Source organism: Phocoena sinus, chromosome 3, assembly GCF_008692025.1.
Source record: "Phocoena sinus isolate mPhoSin1 chromosome 3, mPhoSin1.pri, whole genome shotgun sequence".
NCBI classification, from domain to species: Eukaryota; Metazoa; Chordata; class Mammalia; order Artiodactyla; family Phocoenidae; genus Phocoena; species Phocoena sinus.
The window spans coordinates 62,682,589-62,706,431 of NC_045765.1; the positions used below are offsets into that span (position 1 = coordinate 62,682,589).

A 23,843-nucleotide genomic window follows, 5' to 3' on the forward strand; every position below is an offset into this window, starting at 1 on the left:
TACTACAAAAAAAGAAAATTACAGACCAATATCACTGATTGAATATAGATGCAAAAATCTTCAACAAAATACTAGCAAACAGAATCCAACAACTCACCATGATCACACACCATGATCAAGTGGGATTTATCCCAGTGATGCAAGGATTCTTCAATATATGCAAATCAATCAATGTGATACACCATATTAACAAATTGAAGAATAAAAACCATATGATTGGGCTTCCCTGGTGGTGCAGTGGTTGAGAGTCCGCTTGCTGATGCAGGGGACACGGGTTCGTTCCCTGGTCCAGGAAGATCTCACATGCCATGGAGCGGCTGGGCTCGTGAGCCATGGCCGTTGAGCCTGTGCGTCCGAAGCCTGTGCTCCACAACGGGAGAGGCCACAACAGTGAGAGGCCCATGTACCAAGAAACAAAAAAAAACCAAAAAACATATGATCATCTCAATAGACGCAGAAAAAGCTTTTGACAAAATTCAACACCCATTTATGATAAAAAACCTACAGAAAGTGGGCATAGAGGGAACCTACCTCAACATAATAAAGGCCATATATGATATACCCACAGCAAACATCATTCTCAATGGTGCAAAACTGAAGGCACTTCCTCTAAGATCAGGAACAAGACAAGGATGTCCACTCTCACCACTATTATTCAACATAATTTTGGAAGTTCTAGCCATGGCAATCAGAGAAGAAAAATAAATAAAAGGAATAGAAATCAGAAAAGAAGAAGTAAAACTGTCACTGTTTGCAGATGACATGATACTATACATAGAGAATCCTAAAGATGCCACCAGAAAACTACTAGAGCTAATCAATGAATTTGGTAAAGTTCAAATTTTGCAGGATACAAAATTAATGCAGAGAAATCTCTTGCATTCCTATACACTAATGATGAAAAATCTGAAAGAGAAATTAAGGAAACACTCCCATTTACCACTGCATCAAAAAGAATAAAATACTTAGGAATAAAGCTACCTAGGGAGACAAAAGACCTGTATGCAGAAAACTATAAGACACTGATGAAAGAAATTAAAGATGATACCATCAGATCGAGAGATATACCACATTCTTGGATTGGAAGAATCAATATTGTGAAAATGACTATACTACCCAAAGCAGTCTACAGGTTCAATGCAATCCCTATCAAATTACCAATGGCAATTTTTACAGAACTAGAACAAGAAATCTTAAAATTTGTATGGAGACACAGAAGACCCCGAATAGCCAAAGCAGTCTTGGGGGAAAAAAACAGACCTGGAGGAATCAGGCTCCCTGACTTCAGACTATACTACAAAGCTACAGTAATCAAGACAATATGGTACTGGCACAAAAACAGAAATATAGATCAATGGAGCAGGAGAGAAAGCCCAGAGATAAACCCACGCACCTATGGTCAACTAATCTATGACAAAGGAGGCAAAGATATACAACGGAGAAGAGACAGTCTCTTCAATAAGTGGTGCTGGGGAAACTGGACAGCTACATGTAAAAGAATGAAATTAGAACACTCCCTAACACCATACAGAAAAATAAACTCAAAATGGATTAGAGACCTACATGTAAGACCGGGCACTATAAAACTCTTAGAGGAAAACATAGGAAGAACACTCTTTGACATAAATCGCAGCAAGATATTTTTTGATTCACCTCCTAAGGTAATGGAAATAAAAACAAAAATAGAGAAATGGGACCTAATGAAACTTCAAATCTTTTTTTTTTTTTTTTTTTTTGCAGTACATGGGCCTCTCACTGTTGTGGCCTCTCCCATTGTGGAGCACAGTCTCCAGACGCACAGGTTCAGTGGCCATGGCTCACGGGCCCAGCCGCTCGGCGGCATGTGGTATCTTCCCGGACCGGGGCACGAACCCATGTCCCCTGCATCAGTAGGTGGACTCTCAACCTCTGCACCACCAGGGAAGCCCATCTTCAAAGCTTTTGCACAGCAAAGGAAACCATAAACAAGACGAAAAGACAGCCCTCAGAATGGGAGAAAATATTTGCAAATGAATCATCACACAAAGGTTAATCTCCAAAATATATAAACAGCTCATGCAGCTCAATATTAAAAAAATAATGCAATCCAAAAGTGGATAGAAGACCTAAATAGACATTTCTCCAAAGAAGACATACAGATGGCCAAGAAGCACATGAAGAGCTGCCTCAACATCACTAATTATTAGAGAAATGCAAATCAAAACTACAATGAGGTATCACCTCACACCAGTTAGAATGGGCATCATCAGAACATCTACAAACAACAAATGCTGGAGATGGTGTGGAGAAAAGGGAACCCTCTTGCACTGTTTTGGGGACTGTAAATTGATACAGCCACTATGGAGAACAGTATGGAGGTTCCTTAAAGAACTAAAAATAGCACTACCATGTGACCCAGCAATCCCACTACTGGGCATATACCCAGAGAAAACCATAATTCAAAAAGACACATGCACCCCAATGTTCATTGCAGCACTGTTTACAATAGCCAGGTCATGGAAGCAACGTAAATGCCCAGCGGCAGACAAATGGATGAAGAAGTTGTGGTACATATATACAATGGAATATTACTCAGCCATAAAAAGGAACGAAATTGGGTCATTTGTAGAGATGTGGATGCATCTAGAGACTGTCATACAGAGTGAAGTAAGTCAGAAAGAGAAAAACAAATATCATATATTAACGCATATATGTGGAACCTAGAAAAATGGTACAGACGAACCAGTTTGTAGGACAGAATTAGAGACACAGATGTAGAGAACAAACCTATGGACACCAAGGGGGGAAAGTGGTGGGGGGTTGGTGGTGTGATGAACTGGGAGATTGGGATTGACATGTATACACTGATGTGTATAAAATGGATGACTAATAAGAAAAAAAATACATAAAAGTTGGGTGGAAATACAAAGAAAATTCCTAGAGAAAAAAAAGAAAGGAATTCTGTGTGTGGTCAGGAGTAAATAAAATCAGAATGAATTTGAGTAAATCAATGTTAATATTAAAGGTAAGATGGTGAAAAACCTGAATTTGGTTTCTCTCTGTCAAGAGAACAAAGGGTTTTTGTTCTTTTTTTTTAATATTGAGCTGCTTTTGGTAACATCATAAGTTTCTTTACAAGCTTTTAAGAAATTTGTTGTAACTCTTTGTATTTGCTTTTGATATCTTTTTTTTTTTTTTTTTTTTTTTGCGGTACGCGGGCCTCTCACTGTTGTGGCCTCTCCCGTGGTGGAGCACAGGCTCCAGACACGCAGGCTCAGCGTCCATGGCTCACAGGCCTAGCCGCTCCGTGGCATGTGGGATCTTCCCTGACAGGGGCACGAACCCATGTTCCCTGCATCAGCAGGCGGACTTTCAACCACTGAGCCACCAGGGAAGCCCTGCTTTTGATATCTTTTATTGTCAGTTTGGTTAAGTGAATAAGTACTGTTTCACAGTGACCTATGACCCTATTTGACCAAGTGTTTTGAAACTTTTTGATATTTTTGACAAATTTCCCAAAGGTCAAATTCTAATTAAAGTTCATTTGACCTCTAGCTAACTTTGAGTTTTCTAAAGGGCCCCTGAAGAACCTCAGAGAGAGAGATTAAACTAACTAGGATTATTTGGTATTTTAAATTACATGGGAAGCATTGTCAAAGAGTGATAAACATTCTCAGGTTATACTGTATGGGTAAATATTGTTAATATAGATATGTTAGAAATTATATGCAATTCCTAAAAAATCTGGTATGCCCTAATAAAACGCTATCAGTCATAATTCTAGTTATTATCTTAACAATGTTGTCTGTCATAGCAGTAACCAAGTTTCTTTGTCAGTTGCATTGTAATAAGATCTTTAATGATGCCTTTTGAAGTTTTTTTGTCATTTATAGAGTTTATTATTGTACTATAATGCTTTTGCAAAAAATGCCTCATCTTCAAAAAGATTCATGGAAAGTACAGGTTTCTGATATCTTGCAGATTATGCCACTGAACTGAGTAAGAAAAACGAATCCTGATGAAGGATTCGTTACATAGGACTGAGTGAACTGGAGAATATGGTTTTATAAAATGGTTTTTATCTGAAATATTACTGACTTTAATCTGTGTTCTCCAGATATAAGTAAAGCTTTCTCCTTAAGCTAATTATGACTTCCAGCAGCTTGATAAATTATACCTTCATAAGGAGAACTGAAATATTTATCTTTTCTCTCTACCTGATCCCTCCAGAAATTGTAAACTCTTAGGTTTCCAGCAGCCTTATCAGGTGAATAAGGAAGATCACCTCCTGACGGGTGCAGGAATCTCAAGGTATTTGGGGGTCCTCGAGAAGAAAAGAATTCACCCAAATCTATAGATATCGCAAGCAGAATCTGTGATAAGCCCTTGGCTGGAGTGGCTTTCCTGGCCTTGAGAGTCCTTTTAAAAAGTTCAATCTGAGATTCCTTATGAAAAGTTCCAGCACAGCTGATTTAAAAGAGCCTATATGATCAATTACACTTTTGTAAATAATCAGGCCAAGTTTACTAAAACCAGACTTATTTTGCAAACAAATTAGTCTTTAAAAAAAATTTCTTTTCTATTTCTTTATTTCTTTATTATTTTTTTGGGCTGTGTTGGGTCTTCGTTGCTGCACGCAGGCTTTCTCTAGTTGCAGCAGGAGAGTGGGGGCTACTCTTCGTTGTGGTGTGCAGGCTTCTCATTGCGATGGCTTCTCTGGTTGTAGGAGCACGGGCTCTAGGGGCGCAGGCTTCAGTAGTTGAGCACGCAGGCTCAGTAGTTGTGGCTTGTGGGCTCTAGAGCGCAGGCTCAGTAGTTGTGGCGCATGGACTTAGTTGCTCCACAGCATGTGGGATCTTCCTGGACCAGGGCAGGAACCTGTGTCCTCTGCACTGGCAGGCAGATTCTTAACCAGTGCACCACCAGGGAAGCCCGACAAATTAGTCTTAATTTGGCTATATTTGGTAGAAATTAGGGTAATTTTAGAGAGAAAAAGATTATGTTCCAGTGGATATTAAATTCTAGTTTTGTTAGTTGAGAACTGTATTTACTGCCTAAGACTCACTTCCCAGATAACTCCTTGTTATTATACTACATTATTGTAACGTTTAATTGAATTATTAAAAGGACACTCTAAATTTGTTTCTGAAGCTTATCACAGCAGTTTATCTTTGGATGAAGATCAGATGCCCCATGACCTGCAACCAGGAAATTATTCATCCTGGAAAAGGCATCAGTTAAAGGACTGTTTCTAACCTAGATGAAAAGACCCTTATTAGGTACTCTTAAGTAGCTCTTGCACAGCAAAACTGAAAGGAATTGACTCTTGAATTCAGATTTCCCACTTAAAAAGGGTATCTTCACTGGACTGGCCTACAGAAAGGACTACTGACCGCAAATGACACCCACATCAAGATGAGAAGGAGAAGAAGATGACAGCAGTGGTAGACTGTTGACCCAAGAATCTAGACCAGGTCTGTAAGACCCATCTTACTAATTCAATTGAACTGTTTACCAAATGTTTGTCTCCTATCAAAATTGAAAGTTATTATTTTACTTCTAACCATACTGTTGCCCCAATGTTCAGGATAGAAGGAAAATTCTCTAGTGAAGTTATCAGAGTATAACTGCTCATGACAGGTATCACTGCTTGCTTTAGGTCTTCTGCTAAAAGCACATGTACAATATTTGTGTGACAGTTTGGTGTAATGGATAAAATGTATATCCTATAAAATGTTTCCCCATAATCAGACCTCTGAACTTGTTCACTATGTCTGATTAGTTTTCACCCAATGTAGATAACTAGGCATATCTCTCTGTCTATGTATATATAGAGATAGATAGACATAGTAGATATAGATATCTATATAGATATAGCTATAGATATATATAAACAAAAAGGAGGTCTAGCACTGAGGGACATGATGGATTCAGGGAGGCAGCAATCATCTTGGCATCACAGGACAAATATTTTGATCTATCGAAAGATTTGCAAACAAAAGTGTAAATGATCAAAGAAATTTTCACAGATTGAGGTCTGGGAAAGTCATTCTGGCTTATACATCATTTAAATTAAACTGGAACAGCCTATTCTGTGGCTTGTTGAACATACATTGTATTACATCTGCTTTAACCATTAAGGAAAAAAATGTATTTAGAAATCAAAATAGAGTAACTGTGGTTCAGACATCCCAAATAGAACTGGGTGGCCATGGTTTCAGATTTCTTCCTATATTACTGAGGACTTGAATTTTCTGAACTGTATCAGACTCAAGAACACCACCAGCTGTTCTCAACATCTGCTAGCAGCCCTCAACTGCAACCTTATGGTCTCAAGGTGACTATGAAATCTTGATTCACTAGAGAATATCAGTAACAAATGAGACAGCTTTAGCCTCCCAGCAGAAGGCATTAGATTCTTTAGCCAGACTAGTACTAGACAATAAAATTGATTTAGAATAGATTTTAGCAGAAAAAGGAAACATATGTGTAGTAGCTAATAGCTCCTGTTATGTATATGTTAATACCATATCAGAAGTTAAAACCTACTTATACAGAATTAGGAAATTGGCTACCTGGCTACAAGTCTCCCCATTAGTACCAGGTCCAGGCTGTTTTTCAGGCTTATTCTCCTGAATTCCTCAGGGAACAAGATCTGTTTTCCAAGGTTTATTAAAGTTTGGGTTGTCACTCCTCTTCTAATTGGTTATCTGATTGTAAAATGTGCTGTACAGGGAGATCAGCTCAGTGTTTTGTGACCACCTAGAGGGGTGGGATAGGGAGGATGGGAGGGAGACACAAGAGGGAGGGGATATGGGGATATATGTATATGTATAGCTGATTCACGTTGTTATAAAGCAGAAACTAACACACCATTGTAAAGCAATTATACTCCAATAAAGATGTTTTGAAAAATAAATAAATAAAATGTGCTATAAGCTGTTGCACCAAAATGGTGGACCAGGGGACTAAAATTTAATCACATAAGTCTTGGGTCTAAGACCTGGAAGTCGGAAACATGTCCAACTTGGTATGCAATGTTTCCATTCCCCAAATTGAGGCAGGACTATGCCCCATTTCAGCAGGAAATAGAATAGTCATCACTCTGTTCCCTCAAAGATTTGGGGGAAAGTTAAAACAGGAGTGGGGATTGATGCCGAAAGCTCAACTTCTCTGTACACCGGTGCCAAATTGAATCTGAGAGACAGAGTTTTGGGTGAAGTAGAAAAGGATAGCTTTGTTACTTTGCCAGGCAAAGGGGGACGCAGTGGGCTCCTGCCTCAAAAAACTATGTGTCCCAACCCAGGACGATTTGATGAGGAGTTTTGACAATACTTCCCAAGGGTGGGGTTGCTGACAAGATTAGGGTGTGTGCTGTCTCAGATGGTCAGGTCTCCTAATCTTGACTCAGGTGGTTTCTTGGCTGCTCCTCCCTTGATTAGCAACTGTTCGAATCTGCCCTTTGAACTCCGGGAAGGTCACGGAGGCTGGAGTCTTGCCTACAAGAAATGGGGGACAAAAAGAAACCTCTGTGCCTGGGAGCCCCACAGGGCCCTGCTCAGTTTCAGGATTGAAGCCAAGTCCCCCTAAAATTGAGTTCCTTTACTGAGTTTATGATTAATCTCTCTACCCAAAACTTTATCCCCTTTCTTATCCCCTCTGACCTCAATCCTCTGCTAACTAAACAGTAATCAACCAGAATCAGATGACTAAAATTGCTGTTGTTGATAACATTATTAATGTACTAAAAGCTATTAGAGATATCATCATTAATATGCAAACTCAGGTTGTTTCTCCAGGGCAAGATGAGCTAACAGACTGCAAGCCATGGACCACCTGGCCAGAGCATCATAAACCAGGGACATCCCAACTTTCAAAACTACAATGAAGAAGTGTCACAAGACAATTAATTCCAGCCTGTTTGTTCTTTAAAAAAATCCTAACTCAAAGACCAAGTTGAAGTGTATCTGAGGTTTATCTTCCACTCCCTTGCTTGGAGCACTGTGATAAACACTTTACTTTCCTTCACCAAAACCTGGTGTCAGTAGATTCGCTTTGCTGTGCCTCAGGCGGGATGAGTTCAGTTTGGTAACCGCTCAGCTAGCAGTGTGGCGATCTGTGACCGTGGGTTCCTATGTGGCCATTCATTTTAGCTACTAGGGGCCTCTTGAGACCTCATGTGCCACATAAGATTGTGTGTGAAGACCAGGATTGCCTGTGTTCTGGTGGAACACCTGTGATTCCATGTGGCTTCCTGTGACTTCATGTGACCCTGTGTGGCAGCCTGTTACCACATGGAGCCTCCTGTGACCTTGGGTGGCCTCAGATCCAATCTTCCCAGAAAGAGAGATCTGAGGTCCCCAGAGAATATGGGCACTATCCGGCGTAGCTGCCCCTTTTCCAGATCCTAAATAGACCCTCACCGCCCTCTCTCCTCTTTGGCTTGCAGACCTGACATCCAGAGGCTCCTGGTGTCTGAAAACTGGGGTCCTAGGGGGCGTTAGCGTCAGCCGCAACCGGCCCACCGGAAAGTGTGCCTCCTAGAACAGGTTACCGCGACCTCTCTGCCACCCGAGCCCGCCCAGCCATAAAAGCCAGCATCGCGCTGGGTAGGGGTAAGGGTCGCACGTTGGTGGGGTGCGCGCGGCGTCGCGCTCCTACGCTCGTCGCCCGTGCTGCCCTCTCCTGCCGGTTTCCCCAGAACTCCGGGTCGTGACGTTAGGCGGGGCGGAGAGGGCCGGTCGGCTCTGCAGCCTGGCCCCTCCCCTGCTCGGGGCCTCGGCGGTTCCCACGCGGCTGTGAGCTTGCGGAGCGCCCGGACCTGGACCGCGGCGGGGCTGGAAGGGGGCTGGAAGGGGGCTCCGGTGCAGAGCGGGCCCGTGGCGCCCTCCCCCTCCCGCCAAGACACGGCAGCCGCGCGCGGAGGCGGGGCGCTGCGGAGCCGGGCGCGGGGGGGGGGGGGCGGGGGCTAAAAATACCCGGCGGCAGCGGCTGCGCGGCTTCTGCTGGGGCTGCGGGGCTGTGGGCCGGGGAGGCCGTGCCGGGCCCATCTGGGTCCCGCTGAGCGACATGCTGACCTTCTTCCTTGTGTCGGGGGGCTCCCTCTGGCTGTTCTCGGGTAAGTCTTCCCCCTCTCCCCGTCCTCTTCTGTGACCCTCACCCCTGGCACGCTGTGGGATCTTGGTCCCGGGCTGGGGGTGATCCCCCAGCCCCGGCTGCCGAGCCATCCTTTCAGGACTACCCTGGGCCCCCCAGGTCTACCCCCTTCCAAATTCTGGCGGGCTCCGGGCCGCGTTTGGGAAGTGCCTGTGTCAGTGAAAATGAGGGGCCTTGCTCTCCGAGACCTCACAACAACTTCCCTCCGGTTCTCGACTCCCCCCGCCCCTTATAGTGAGGACCATCCGCCGAGCAGACTAGGCCCTGAGTCCTCTCGTCCCCCAAGGCCAAGTCCAGGGACAGACAGTTCATCCTTGTCCATCTCCAGGATGCAGACCCTGAGGATGTTGGACCCTGAGGTCCCACAGCAGGTCAAGGACATGACCGGGACTGACCTGGGGCTTCCTGATGCTGGTGAGAGGGCTTCCTCACAACCCCTCCTGCCCACCCCCACCCTTCAGCCGGAGTACACGATTTCTGTAAAGCAGGGTTCACCTGGCTCCTCAGCTATGCCCATGACTTGTGTCCCCACCCTGCCAGCGCCCACTTCTCCCCCTCACAGGAGTCAGCCTCTCACCCCTGCATCCTCTCAAGAAACCTTGAGAACCCCTTCTGAATCCCTGCCCAATGCTCTTGCCCCCTCCCCACACAGGACCTGGCCTCTCACCCAGGGCGCAGTCATCCACCAGTTTTGCTGCCTACACCAGCCACTCCCCTCTGTGAGTGTTGGGTTCCTCTAGGTTATGATACCACTAAAGGGTCTCCACCCACCCCCACCCATACCCCCATGTGCAAATTCAGTCTCATAATGTATGTGAAGTGCTCGAACCTTAAAGGCTTTAAGCTGGACCTGACCCAGAGCAAGTGCTTTATGAATGTTAGTTTTATTATTATTTCATGCTCAAACAGCATCATCAGAGGAGGTAGTAAGGTTCTTTCTGAGCCGAAGAAGGGGAGGAAGGCGACCCTTTTGAAATCCTTAACTGAAATTTTGCCTGTGTTATTTAATATTCACAGCAAATCCTAGGAGGTTGGTGGTGCTCTTTTTTTACTGAGGTTCAGAGGTTAATTGACTTGCCCAATGTCACACGGATAATATCTGGCAGATTAGGATTTGATCTGAGTTTTAATTGATTCATCATTGCTAAGTGCTTCCTGGTATCAGGCTTGAACCTAGAGGGTTGGTAGGCCAGGTAGTGGTGGGCAGCCCCTGCCACCATTGCCCTGAGTCAGGCCACAGGGACACCTCTCCTGAGCTGGGGAGAGTGAGGCCTCCCTAATCCCCTCAGCTCCCTAAGCTCCTTCTGTCTGCCGTGTTTGAGGCCAAGCGGTGCAGGGGCACTCTGGGCCTGATGTGCTCATCCAACAGGCAGGGTTGGAGCTAGAGCTAGGGTTAAGTATAAAGGGCAGGAGTCATCAAAATAATGGTAATGATGATGATGATGATAGTAACAGCCACCATTTATTGCTTGGATGATGGTCTCAGAGGCTTTTCCCTGTGCCAGGACCCCTTTGCCCTACCCTTAGGAGGCCCCCACCCAGCCATGGGTCCAAGGGTAGCTCTCTGGAGCCTTGGTCTTCTGCGGCTACAGGGAAGTGCCTGGGGGCTACAGAGCCACATGTGGCAGGAGTCATCAGCCTCTGAGAAAAAAAGTCCTTACAGTGTGGGATGCTTGTCTGAAAGTGGAATTCAGCAGATGCTAACTCAAACTGGTCTTCTGTCCTGCTTCGGCCTGGAGTGTTTCCCAAAGCGGTCAGGCGCCTCCTAGAATGGGGAGACTGCCTCAATGAAAGACTGTTCAGGGGCCTCAGAATAGTCAAGCAGGGTGACTCTTGGTACAGGTGACATCTTCTTCCCTACAGACCAAGTTTCTCAGTGGGTACAGGAAATTCCTCAAAGATGCCATACTTGGTATAAGAGTGAGACACTGAGGCTGGTGTGTGGTACCCACTTCAGACACATTGTGGCATTCTCAGATCACGTCCGCCTTGCTTGGGACTTTACCTGGACCCCAGCCTTTTTTTGAGGGCAGAGAGGACACCTAGGCTAACACTGAGAACACATTCTGCCTTGTAATCGCCAGGGTCCCATGGCAGCTGCCAGATCTCTCTGGCTCAGTTAGAAATAGGAGAGGCCCCCTGAAGTGATATTACTCTTTGTAGAGTTATGTGCCGTTTGCCACCCAATCCAGCCCTAGGGAGACAAGGGAAGGGTAGAGGGGAGCCACCTGGAGAAGGAACTGATTATATGGGGGAAGCAGCCATGTACTCTGAGCCTTAGGAGAGCTAAGGCTGTATTTGTCCTGTTCCCTGCTGAGGCCAGCCCAGATCCCACCTGTGTATTGAGTAATAAACAAGGAAACAAAATAGATCCAGTGTGGTGAGTCAGATGCTGTGCCTGGCCCAGGAAAACATGGTCTCAGTGCTGTGAGCACTCAGAGGACTATGGGAGCAATGGATTGGCACTTCTGCCTGCCTATATGGCACCCTTGTACAAAGTGGAAAGAGGCTCCCCTCCTGGTGGATGAATTTCTAGGCTGATGCAGCCCTGTGTCCTTCTACAGTGTCCAGTCTGTGCACCATATACCCAACCATTGGTCTGAGTGGGCTTTTGCAGCATATAGGGAGGGGTGTTTTGTCAGAGTCAGGTAGGCCAAACCCCAGGTAGAGAAAATCAGGCCAGCAAAAGTGTGCAGGAAGAACTGTGGTGGAGGTGGGTCTTTAGGGTCTTGTGCCTGAGGAGCCTAGCTTGTAGGAGGGGATGGAGTCAGAATGGAGTCTGGATGGGAGGGGATTCTAGAGAAAAGGGTTTTATTTAGGGGGGCAGAGGAGCTAGTGGCCAGGCTGAGCCAGAAGGAGGAGGGTGGAGGCTGGGAGAGCAGTGGGAGGCTGTTGTGATGTTATGGATGAGAATAACTGTGGCCCAAGGATGGCCCAGTTGAGGCTGGGTTCCAGGAAGGGGAAGGTAGGAGGCCCTAGCTGTGACCCTTAGGGGAATGGAGGCTGGCCCTGGTGGCAGAGATTGGTGTGGCAGCAACCTGGCTGTAGGTATCCAGGGCAGGTGCAGATTTGCACAGCCTAGCTCAGCCCAGCCCCATCAAATTCTCCCCACACCCCTGCTCCCATTAGGGTGGAGGACTGGTGTGAGGTCTGGGGCCATCCCAGGGGGCCCAAGAAGGCAGCCAGGGCCCTGACAGATGGTGGGGCACCAGGCAGCACATCTGAGGGCATGCCTCACAAGATAAGGCCTGGATTTGCACATGGTACACCACTGTGTGGGAGAATTCATACCTCAGTGCCTTCTCTCCCTCCCCGGCCCGTGGTAGGATACAGGGGTGCTCCCAGTGAGAGCACACTGACACCAGGTGGTGGCAGAACCTGGCCATTCTGCTCTCTGGCAGGTTTTCTGTCCCTTGTGATTACAGGGGCTCTTGGGTTGACCTTCAGAAGGCTGAACTTGGCTCAGCTACAGTCCCAGATGGGACCCAGGACTGTCCCCCACACACAGCATGCAGGATAAGTGAGCATGAGGAGTTTGCAAAAAGAGGCCGAAGTTACAGGCATTGGTGTAACAGAAGCTGCAGTGTGTAACTAGCCAGTGCCTGGCACGTAGTAGGCACTCAGATATTCGTTGAATGAAGTACTTTTGGGGGGGAGCAGTGTTTTCATGGGGGAAGTGTTGTTGCAAACATGCTGACTTGACTGCTGTTGCCCTGAGCACCCATCACGTGTCCAGCACCATGTTCTACAGTTCCCCAAGCTTTCCTTCAATCTTACCCACAACATTGTGGTGCTGTTATCCCCATTTAATAGACGTGGCACAAAGACACAAGGAGGTTCAGTGGTGAAGCAACTCCTGAGAGCTGTGAGTCAGACCACATGCTCAGACTCCAGGCCAAGAAGGGACCCGGAGGATCAGGCAGGATCAGGCAGGGCCTGAGCCCCTCCAGCAGGCTAAGTCAGTGGGCACAGACAAAGGAGCAGTCCTTGGACGGGGAGGGTTTAAAGAGAAGACAGGTGTAAAGAGCAAAGAGCAGGGGCTGGCACATAGGAAAGGGCTCACTGAATGTTAGCTAAAGTTATAACACCTTGAGCTAAACCTTCCTCAAAGGAGGTGCAGGATTCTGACGTGCAGAAAGGGGGTAGGGAAAGAAAAGGCGTTCCAGGCAGAGGGATCCGTGTGAGAAAAGATTGGGAAGGTGAATCAATGAGAGTTAGGGACAGACTCTGCTCAGCCAGCGGGGTCTCCAGGGCTGGCCTCTGCGGGCACTAGAAGGCCAGGCCAGGCAGCACAGGCTTCATTCTGTGTGGTAGATGCATCAAGGACATATGGCCCAAACTGGGCATGTGGATGGCCAAGGTGACACTGTCCCTACACTACTCAAGCCGCATGCATCTCCTGGTGGCACACGTGCCACTGAACTACAGTCTTTTGCTTCCTCTACTAGCCCTCTGATCTCCTTGAGGGCAGAGCCAGGGTGTCTTCTCCCCGCGCCCAAGCCAGGGCCGGTACACAGTGTGCATCAGTGTTGATTGCATAAATGAATGATATGAAGAATTCCCTGAGAACAATTTATCTTAATAATGAGGTGTTTTCTCACTGCAAGTCCATTGGCTGACAACAGACCTTGAGTGTTCTCCTACTGGGTGCCAGGCTCTATGCCTAGCTGGTGGATATCACCAATATGGTAGAAGCTGTAGGGGAAAGCAGGTGTGAACTCCTTGCAGGCAGAGCCAGATCAGCCTTCAGTGGAGAACCCGGAACAGAAGGGGGTGCTCCAGAAGTGTTTGTTGAATTAACGAGTGAGTGAATGACCACACTGGCAGCTGTGGTGTGACTGGTTTCACAGAAGATAGTCTTCTCTGAGGATGAGATTCTGTTGTTTCCTTAGAGCTCCAAATTTCCAGTCTCCCAGTAGGCTGGGAACTCCGGCCAAGCAGAGCTGAAGGAGGCCCTAGTCAAGGTCCTCAGCTCACTGGATGATCTGGTGTGATGGCCCCACTCCTGCGTTGGCCTGGCCAGAGTCCCCACTAACCACCCATTGGGCCCCAGGAGGGGAGCACTGTTAGTGAGATGCTACTTTGGGCCCTTGGGGTTGGCCTTCAGGTGAGGCTCAGGGGTGGTCCCACATAATTGCTCAGCTGCTCCAGGAGCCCATAGTTGGTGTGGTCATTCTCAGACCCAGTTACTTTGTGTGGCTCCTGATATGTGTGAGGCTTGGGATCTGTGACAGGCAGAAGTAGGAGGATGGGAAATGGGCTTGGACGGATTCTGAGCCAAGCTGAGCTATCTGTTCAGAAGCCCAATTTGTAATCTCAGAGCCTGAAAGATTTCAAATCCCATAAAGTCCCATCTGTGCCTGCTTACGAGCTCTTCCTGGAGAACTTTGCTCTCCCGACAGCTACTCCAGGGAGTAGGGGTGCCTGGGGGTGTCCATGGAGAGTTGGGGGTGGTGAGCTTCTGATTTGTCATCTGCTCATTCAGGCCTGCATTCTGAGGTAACTGTCTCCTGGAGCTTTAGAATAGGAAGCCAGGCCTGGATGGTGCCAGTGAGGTAACAGTCAGCATCTGTTCCCAGACCCTGGGGTAAGCAAATCTGGGTTGGCACCTGTTAGGGCCAGGAGCAGACCTAGTGATTGATGGCTATTGGAGGAATGGAGAGAGAGGACAGGCAGGCCCAGGTTGAGTGGGCAGCTCTGTGACAGAGCCCACTAATCAACACCGGCAACACTGCCCTACTCCCAGGGTACCACAGCTTGACCTACCAGCACGGGAGGTAGATAATCAGGGACTGAGCAGGACTTGTCCTGCTGCAGAGCCCTGTTTTTACCACTAGTGTGTTTTCCCTGTTTGTTTGTTTCTCTAGATTGTTCTGGTGGCTGAAGAGTCCCCAGTGGGGTTCCTCCTGACCACTCACCCTTGCCCCAGCCTTGGTTATAAACCATTCTGGGCACTGACTGTAGGTCCTGCCACATAGACAGGAGGGCTACTGGGAGGGACAGTAAGGTCAGCCAGAGAGTAGACAGCAAGGCCAACTGGAGGCCACACAGCAAGGACAGAAACGGGGATGGGAAGGTAGCCAGAGCTGGGACAAAGAGGGCAGCAAGATGGGATGTGGGCCTGCCAGTGAGATGGGACAGGGAGGTTGGCCAGAGGCTGATGGTGAGGCCCTAGAGACCAATAAGAGGAAAGCAGGTATCAGCATGGAGAAGGGGGCCTCAGGGAGGACCCATCTAGGCCTGCAGTGACCCCTTGACTTTGTTTGCTTAATTTATTTATTTTTGGCTGCGTAGGGTCTTCCTTGCTGCGCAGGCTTTCTCTAGTTGCGGAGAGTGGCGGGCTACTCTTCGTTGCAGTGTGCAGGCTTCTCATTGTGGTGGCTTCTCTTGTTGCAGAGCAGGGGCTCTAGGCATGCGGCCTTCAGTAGTTGTGGCTCACGGACTCTAGAGCGCAGGCTCACTAGTTGTGGTGCATGGGCTTAGTTGTTTCGCGGCATGTGGGATCTTCCCGGACCAGGGATTGAACCCGTGACCCCTGCACTGGCAGATGGATTCTTAACCACTGCGCCACCAGGGAAGTCCCCCTCTTGACTTTGGAAGGAGCAGTGTTTCTGGCCCTTCTTCTGTGTCCCCTAGCTGCATGAAGCCACCTAGACCTTAGGACCCTGCTTAATGGTGGAGAATGTACCTTCGTGCAGATGGATTGGATGTGCTTCTCTGGGGGACACCTTCTACTCACCCATACTCAGCCCCCACCCAGCCTGCAGGCTGCCTCCGCCTCAGCCTGGCTCTGCCTGGGGTGGTGGAGAGAAAGGGAGGGTGGCCTTCCCCTGGCCAGTGGGCTGTTGGGAGATTTGGGTACATGTGTCCCTGATCTCCTTACCACAGGTCAGACAGCAGGGAAAGCTGTGACCTGTGAAGACCCCTTTTCCATCTGGACTGACGTTTCTTTTCTTTCTCCTCTACCTCCTGCTTTTCCTCCCTGGGGCAGCCCCATGAACCCTCCCAGAGACATGCCTGGCCTCTGGGCTTCATGGGCATACTGTGTGGCCCCAGCTGACAGTAGGAGGACCTGAGGAGGGAGGCAGAAGTGCACGGTCATCAAAGATGGGCATTTTCTCTGGGCTGAGAGGCTGACAGGGCCTGTTTCCTTTGGATTGCAGGAGATCTGTGGAGCATCTCCAAACCCTCCTATTGGTTCAGAATCAGCTCCCGGGTGGTTTTGTCCTAGATTTCCTCTCAGGCCAAATGATCATACGTGTGATTGAGATCTTGCTGTGTCATTGTCTCCTGTTAATGGGAGTCTGAGTAGCAGCCATGCTTCATAGGTTATAAGCTTTGTGCTGTACACATAGATTAGCCTCACCTGTGTTTGTCCTGTCTCTGGGAGAATAGTGCCTAGAGTGTGCACTGTTTTGTGCCTGGTTTCTTCACTCAGTATCATCCACAGTGCTATGTGTAATGAGGAAATTTGCAACAATACATTCCAAAAAAATGTGGAAAATGAAGGCAACACTGTTGAGTTGTTCAAGTCAAATGACTCTCCTTTATTCTGAGATCATGTTCTTCCATCTATCTTGCAATAAAATATGCTGGCAGTTTGGTTGGGTTTTGTTTTGTTATTGATACATTTGTTTAAAAAATAAGTAGGTAGATATAGATACAGACATTTGTATATTTGTGCCATGGTTAATGGACAGCTCCTCGTGACCCTAGGGTGTCAGAAGAGCAGCATTTCTGGCCTCTGAAAGTCTGAACAAGATTGAAGTCTGACCTTGTCGTGGAGCCTCTGTGGTGGATGGAGTCCAAGCTCTGGAGCGTGATTGTGCACATTGGGCTCTGGGTCACAAACCCCACCCACAGCTCGAGGGCCACCTGTGGCAGCAACACTCTGGGCAGCAGGCAGAGAGTACATGTGACCTCCATTCTTCAAAGTCCTGTCAGTGCCCTGCAAGGGCTTTTGTTTACTGTCACATTTTTCTTCCCCTTTCTTTGTCCACATTTACCATCAACACCATGAGAATTGCTGGAAGTTCCCTCATTAAAAAGGGTTGCTACCTGAGGCCCAGTCATTACTATTTCTGAGAAGGACAAAACAACAGAGCCTCAGAATGGGCCGATCCCATTTCTTGGTCCCGCCCACCCCGACCTGACGCAGTGCTTTCTTTCCGCAGTGGCCGCAGAGGCCTCCCTCCAGCTCCCTCTGGAAAGGTGGGGGGTTCAGTGAGAATCCAAGTGATGGGTGCTCTCAGTGGGTCGGTGTGAACAACGTCCAGCAACCTTCCTGGGCCAGCCAGGGCCTCGTTTTGCTTTGGTCTGAAAGAGATTTTTGTTTTCCGGTGAGAACAGCCCCAGCCTGGCCGGGTGCCAGAGGCAGCGGCAGGAATACAAACACTTTCATGTGACAGACCCGGGTGGAGAGGTGTGGGCCTGCCAGCAGTGGGTCCTCCCCTGCCGCTGCTCCTTGGGAGGCAGTGATTTGAATATTCCCCATTCATCTTGGCCTTGAAAAGGAGGCCTGCGTTCTCAGTCCTCCGGACCAGCTGAGGGCTGGGCTGCTTGAGCCTGGTTTTAACTCTGTGGATGCCACTGGCTCTCACCGGTCAACAGCAGGTCTTGGTGGCTGAAGGGTGGTGAAAGGCAGCAGCTGCTGTGTGGCCCTGGCCTCCAGAGGGATGATTGAGGAAGTGGCAGGGTCCCACTGAACAGCACAGGTTTCTGCTGAGCGGAGTGAGGTTCAGATTTGTTTCTCCTTGTGCCATTCAGAAGAGGAACTTTGTCAAAGTATGAGGAAGCCAGAAAATTAAGGTGTTTATCAGAGTCCCAGAAAATTTGCCTTTAACCAAAAGCAAAACTCCCTTTTCTCCGCTCATTGTCATTCCTGCAAAATAACAGTGACCCCTGGAATGGTGGGTATAGGCGCCTTATTGGCTCCTGGCTGCAGCAGGGGTCCCTTTGGCTGGGATCTGGAAGGACAGCTTGCCTGGGACACTTTGGCATCCTAAAACCCCAAGGGGCTAGGTCAGGTGAGCGGATGGGTCCTGTTAGCTTGTGGCTGGGACTTCAAAAGCATGAGGCTATATATAGTACAAATCACCATCTTTTTCCCTCTGCAGCTAAATGCTATCTTCCCAGCCTCGCTGCCTCCTTCCCAGGAGCCCCAGCATCTAGTAAGCTCTTTCTAGGACTCTGTCCCCTTCTCAGAACTCTCCTTCCCGCCCTGTTCCTGATCTCCTTGCTCCCCGTTCCTGACTGAAGATATGTCTTAGGTTCTGTCTTGTGAATCTCCCCTCCCCCTGCCCCAGCAGGTTGTCCCCAGTTGCTCCTGAGGGAACAAGTGGGCAAAAGCAAATCCCTCTGTTGCTCTCCCCACCTCAACGACCCGAACCGCATCTCAACAGAACCCTCCTCCCTCCTGCAAGGTGCTTCCCCCTCGCTGGAGGTGGTTACATCCTGTTTCCCCTGTACCCTGGCCACCTGCAGTTGAGCTCTGACAGCATGGCCCTGCCTGGAGCAGCCCATGTTCTCTTTCTGAGCTTGAGCCTGTAGGGTTTGCATTGTGTCCTCAGTTTGGGCCAGTGATGGAAATGGATCACTGCTCCTGAGGCCAGGACACTGGTTGCCCTAACCTAGACGGGCTGGGAGGGGAAAGGATCATGTTGCAGCCACAGGATTTGGCTTCCTGCACAGTGGGGCCTGGCCAGGGGGTGTCCTCTGCTTGTGTAGCGCTCATTGGCCCTTGCCACTGTCCCTAGGGTTCTGCCTGCCATCCCAGGGCTTGGTGTGGAAGGAAGGACGATGAGGCCAAGGCTCATCTACACCGTCAGTCCTAGTCTTCGTCCCCTGGAAATATTTCTAAAGGGAGCGTTGCCACTGTCGTAACCTCTGCTGTCCCTCCTCGTTCTGAGAATTTTGTCAGGCCTGATTCGTGGTAAGGACAACTTTTATCTCAGAGCTCGTGAAAGACACTGTTTCTCTTTGCTCCTCTGCTCTCAAGGCTATTTGTATTTTTAAGTGTCTGAAAGTATTGTTTGAGCCTGGCTTCCTGGTGGTGTTGTCAGGACTGTGGGCCCACGTTCCCTGACCAGGGCTTAGGGTGAGTGAGATTCTTAAGAGGTGCTGGCCTGAGGATGGGGGCGGAGGGTGCTGGGGGCTGCTTCCCACCCCCAGTGAATTGCTGGAGGGGAGGCATGTTCACGGTGGGGTCGGGCTATTGAGACAGGGGCCCTGTGCAGTGGTCAGGCACAGCCAACTTTAGTTAGGCCTTTCTACATTCAAGAGGCTTAAGTAAACCTTCAGAGCTATAATCAGGCTCCTCAGGGAGGTTCGGCAGGCGAGCCACCCTGTAACCCAGCAACCCTGAATCCTGGGCCCGTCTCTCTTGGGGGAACATGCGGTGGGTCTCACCTGGCAATTCCCAGCTCGGGGATGCCCTTGACCCCATGTCTGCCCCAGTCGTCTGTGGTTCTGTGACTCTAATTAAAACCCAGGAGGAAGGTGGAGAGAAAGCCCCTCTCACAGCACAGACAAGCGTGAATCCCTGTGTGGATGGGGTGGGGGCCAGCTGAGTGTGGGCTGCTGTGTTTGTGTCTCTACAGATCAGGGTCACACAGGTGTGATGGTGAGATTTGTGCTTTTCTTAACCTAGTACCTGGGCCACACACTTCCTGGGGCAGCACTGCTGGGCCGTGACTCTCTGCCTCTGGCACCCTGTGTGGCTTTCCATCAGCCAGGACCTTGGTTGTGTCTATTGGATTTTCTGCCCCAGAAGCTGCCCTGAGAAGCATTAAAGGAGGCTTTCGTCTTAGTTAACAACATCTCTGAAAAGGTACAGAGAAAAGTAAAGGTCCTGCCAAGAAGGAAAGAAAAGGGGCTTTGGGGGCTGAGGGTTGGTCCTCAGGCATTTGTGCATTTTAAAGCTTCCTCCAGGTGTGTTGCCGGAGGCTGGGGCCTGGGGGCCCAGGCAAGCTTTTGCCAAGTTCCAGGTTAGTGCTGCTGAGGCAGGAAGCTCTCTGCACGGCCCACCTGCCCCAGATGGTGGGGTGAGCAGTGGAAGCCCTATCAGCCCCAGGGAAAATGTTGCAAGGCCTGCGGGCTCTAGAGTTTCCAGGCAGGTTATGAACACAGCTCTCGAGAGGGAGCTCAGAGTACTGGGCCGCGACCTGGGGCGGTCTTGCTGCAGAGGAGGCGGATGGTGTTGGGCAGACAGCGGCCCTGTCCTGGAAGACTTGGAAGCACCGGTTGTGAGTAGGGCCTGGGAGTGGTGAGCTGGGTCCTGCGGGCTGGACCTGCCTTTTACTCTCCACAGCGGCTACCATGTGCCTGCTGTGAGCCCAGCCACACCCTGGCCTTGGAAGTAGGAGTCAAAAAAGGCCATACGCAATCACCACCCCAACTCCTCACCCAGTGGAGAAATCTTGCAGGAGTGAGGCCCTGGGTGTCCTGGGTCCCAGTCTGTCTGCCAGAGGCGTTGAGGGAGTTTGGGGCTCAGCTTTGGTTCCAACAGGCCTGGGTGTGGATTCTGGCTCCAGGATGGCCATCCCCCTGGCAAGCCAGGAAAGTGTCTCTCAGGGCAGGCTTTAAGGAGGGGCTGGTGTGCTGCCCTGGGGTCTGTTGGGGAGCTAAGCCATTATCTTCTACCTGCTGACCTTGGTGCTTGGTCTGGAGTGTCCCCACTGCCCAGAGCATCTCTGAGCAGATGTTTTATCTGGGACTGTGCCTAATCTCCTTCCTCTCCCCAAGTAGACTGGTTGTGACCTTGTGGGGTTGGGGGGTAGAGACAGCCCCTGGAAGGTGCTGGAGGAGATTCCTGGGCAACGGTGCAGGCCGCCCTGGGCACCAGGGATCTGGCCTCTCCACGCCCACTTCCACCATTCCCACCACCCCTACCGCTGTGCGGCCTGCAGGTCCCCAGCCCACGGCTGAGGGCCTGGCCCTTAATCAGTGCCACAGATAGTTGTGTAAGAAGACTTTGTCCTTAGGCAACCCTTCTGACGAATTCCTCTCCAGAACTGAAGACAGGGTAGGGGTGGGGAGAAGCAGAGGGGTGTGAACTGAGGCTCTTGCAACCTGGCAGAGTTGGGGTTAAGGCTGGGTTGCTTGCCTCTGAGCTGATCTGAGCCAGCACTGCCCCGTGTGCAGATGCAGGGGAGGGGCAGCGGGGGGCCTGGAGGGGCCAGCGGCTCCCCATAGAACTGTTCTGTGCCCGGGTCCCTGCCAGACCTGCTGCCACAGCTGCCAGGGAGCCTCTGCCACCACTGCTAGAGCCTCTACCACCAGCTGGCTTCTCAGAGCAGGCATTTGTTGCCATCGGCTGACCCCAGGAGGGCAGACCTGGGGCAGGGCCTTCACCACTTTTGAGCTTTGATCAAGATGTGGTAAGCTCTCTCCCTAAACCCCACGCATCCTTCATAAAGGGAGGCTGGTACTAGTGGGACCAGCTCAGCTGCCTCCCCAGTGCCAGGAGCCTGCTGGAAAGGTAGGATGTGAATGCATGTAATTTTGCAAGTTGTCTTTGAGCCCTTTTGGCTGGCAGAGACAGAGTAACTGCTTCAGCTAACTTCTATCTACTGAATGTCTCCCTTACTGCATGCCTGGTACCTTATTCTCTGTCCATGAGATTTTTGATATGAGGCTAGAGGGGTAAAGTGACTTGTCCAAGGTCATACAGCTGTCAAGAGTATGAGTCAGGATTTGGACCTGGGTCAGTCCAGCACAAGAACTTCCCTTTGGGCCCTTTCCCTGACTTGTTTGCTGGTGACCCTGGCCCCTGGGAGGTTATGATTTCATTTCAGAGCTCTTCATTGGGAGTTAAGGAGGTTCTTTAATGATCTGCTGGCTTGCCTTGTGCTTCCCCGTTTCTGAAGCCCTCAGAAGTTTGCACAGACCCGGAACCCCATTGCAAGGACCCCCACCTGCCTCCAGGCTGATACAGAGCGAAGCTGGTGTGATTCTAAGGGGAGGGAAGAATCTGAGGATCATGGAGGGTCTCAGTGTCAGCATTATGAGTTTGAATTTTTGTCCTAAGGTAGGAGGGAGCCAGGTAAGGTTTTTGAGCAGCGGCATGATATGGTTATGTCTGTGTATCAGGAACATAACTTTGGTGTCAGTGTAAACACTGGTTAGAGCAAGGAGACCTGTGAGGAGATTGGTGTGGGAGTCTGGACAGCACTTGGTGGTGGCTGGACCAGGCCAGGCCAGGAGGCTGGAGAGGAGTGGTCACGTTTGGGAGGTGTTTAGGAAGTAGTCCTGATAGAACCATCTTGCTAGATCGTGAAGGTCTAGAGTCAGGAAGCTGGACCAGCAGAGGGCTCTTGGAGTGGAGCCATGGGTCTCAGGGCCATCTCCGCTGGAAATGTGCCCTGTGGCTCTGCTTCTGCCCCCTTGAAGTCAAAATATTTCTGACCAGGGCCCCCTTCCTCCCATTCTCTTCCTTCCTGGGTTTTGACAGCTATGCCTCTCACTACCCACCTTCCATGTGCCCTGAACCAGTTTGTGCCACCACTTGGTATTCTGAACTGGTCTATGCCCAAGGCGAAGGCATAGGATGTGCTAGAGGAGAAGAGGCTAGTTGATGCTGAGGGCTGGGTACCCCTGCCAGGTGAATATTTACAAACACTCATAGCCGCTTTCTTGGCAACACCAGCACCACTGATTCCCTTGGGTGCTGTCCCCCTCCCCCATGCCCCCTGTGCCCCATGCTGCTGCAATCAAGAGAGCCTCCTGGGGGCATGGAAGGAGGCAGCCATGGCTGGGACCCCAGGGACAGAGAAGGAGAGGAGGTCAGAAGAGGCCAAGGCCCTGTGAAATAATGAGATAAGACCAGACTCCCAGGCCCAGGCTCTGCTCAGCCCCAAGCCAAAGGCCTGGTGGCACAGGCTGGCTCTGAGGTCCATGTCCTCAGAGGACCTGAATTTGCAGCTCTCCACTCCAGTGGCTCCCGGCGGTCTGAAGGGCATCTCACGGTATGTGCAAGCACCCGTGACTGTCTGAGGTTGGCAAACCTGTACGAATGACACCCTCTGGTTGCTGCCCAGCCAGGAAGGGGCACAGGCTCAGCCTTAGGACTAGAGGAGCTGCAGTCACTTCAGACGCCTCCTTAGGGGTGGACACCTAAATAGAAGCCTGAGGAGGAGTGGGTAGCCAAGCCTTTTTCCCACCACCCTCCAGTGTCCTAGGCAAGTGGGCTTCCTGGAAGAGAACCTAGCCATAGGAGGATGGCAAGTTCATAAGGTGAGGCCAGGAGGGAGCCCACCTGTGGTGTGTGCGTGGTGAAGAGCAAGTGACTGGCCTGACTGGCGGAGCCCTGCTTACGGGCTCTGGTGGCCCCTACCCCCTGCAACCTGCCTGGGCTCTTCTGAGCAGGCCTGAAGATGGTTTTCTGTGGGTTCAGCACTACTGCAGAGGAGAGCATGGCTTTGGGTATGGATCGTACAGTGTGGGCAAGGGTTAGGGTTGCGCTGCAACACAAGGCAGTGGTTTGAGAGGCCATGGTCGTCTGGGGCTCGAGTCCTGGCTCCCTTGCTTGCTCACTGTTTCCCTGTGAATGGCAGGTAACTTCTTCAGTGGAGTCTCTATGTCCTCACCTTATAATGAGTACGTGGAGCTGTCATGAGGATCGAGCAGTGCAGTGTGTAGGCATGGGCTCCCACACACTAGCAATTCAGGAAGTTTAGGCAAGTTCTCTTCTCCCCTCTCCTGGAAACTGT

General features: G+C 49.8%; 1 protein-coding gene across 10 annotated transcripts in view; it reads left to right on the forward strand.

Annotated features, from left to right (window-relative positions):
* The first annotated feature begins 8,957 nt into the window (after positions 1-8,957).
* The window catches only part of ACSL6 (acyl-CoA synthetase long chain family member 6), a 59,404-nt gene continuing 44,518 nt past the window's right edge, over positions 8,958-23,843 (forward strand). For 4 of the 10 annotated variants that reach the window (XM_032626820.1, XM_032626822.1, XM_032626821.1 and 1 more), the window contains exon 1: positions 8,958-9,097. In XM_032626820.1, coding sequence (XP_032482711.1) covers positions 9,049-9,097 — 49 coding nt within the window. In that variant the 5' untranslated portion in view covers positions 8,958-9,048. Of the gene's footprint in view, positions 9,098-9,463; positions 9,550-23,843 lie in introns of all 10 variants that reach the window. The other 6 variants (XM_032626815.1, XM_032626817.1, XM_032626818.1 and 3 more) reach the window with 5 other exon arrangements.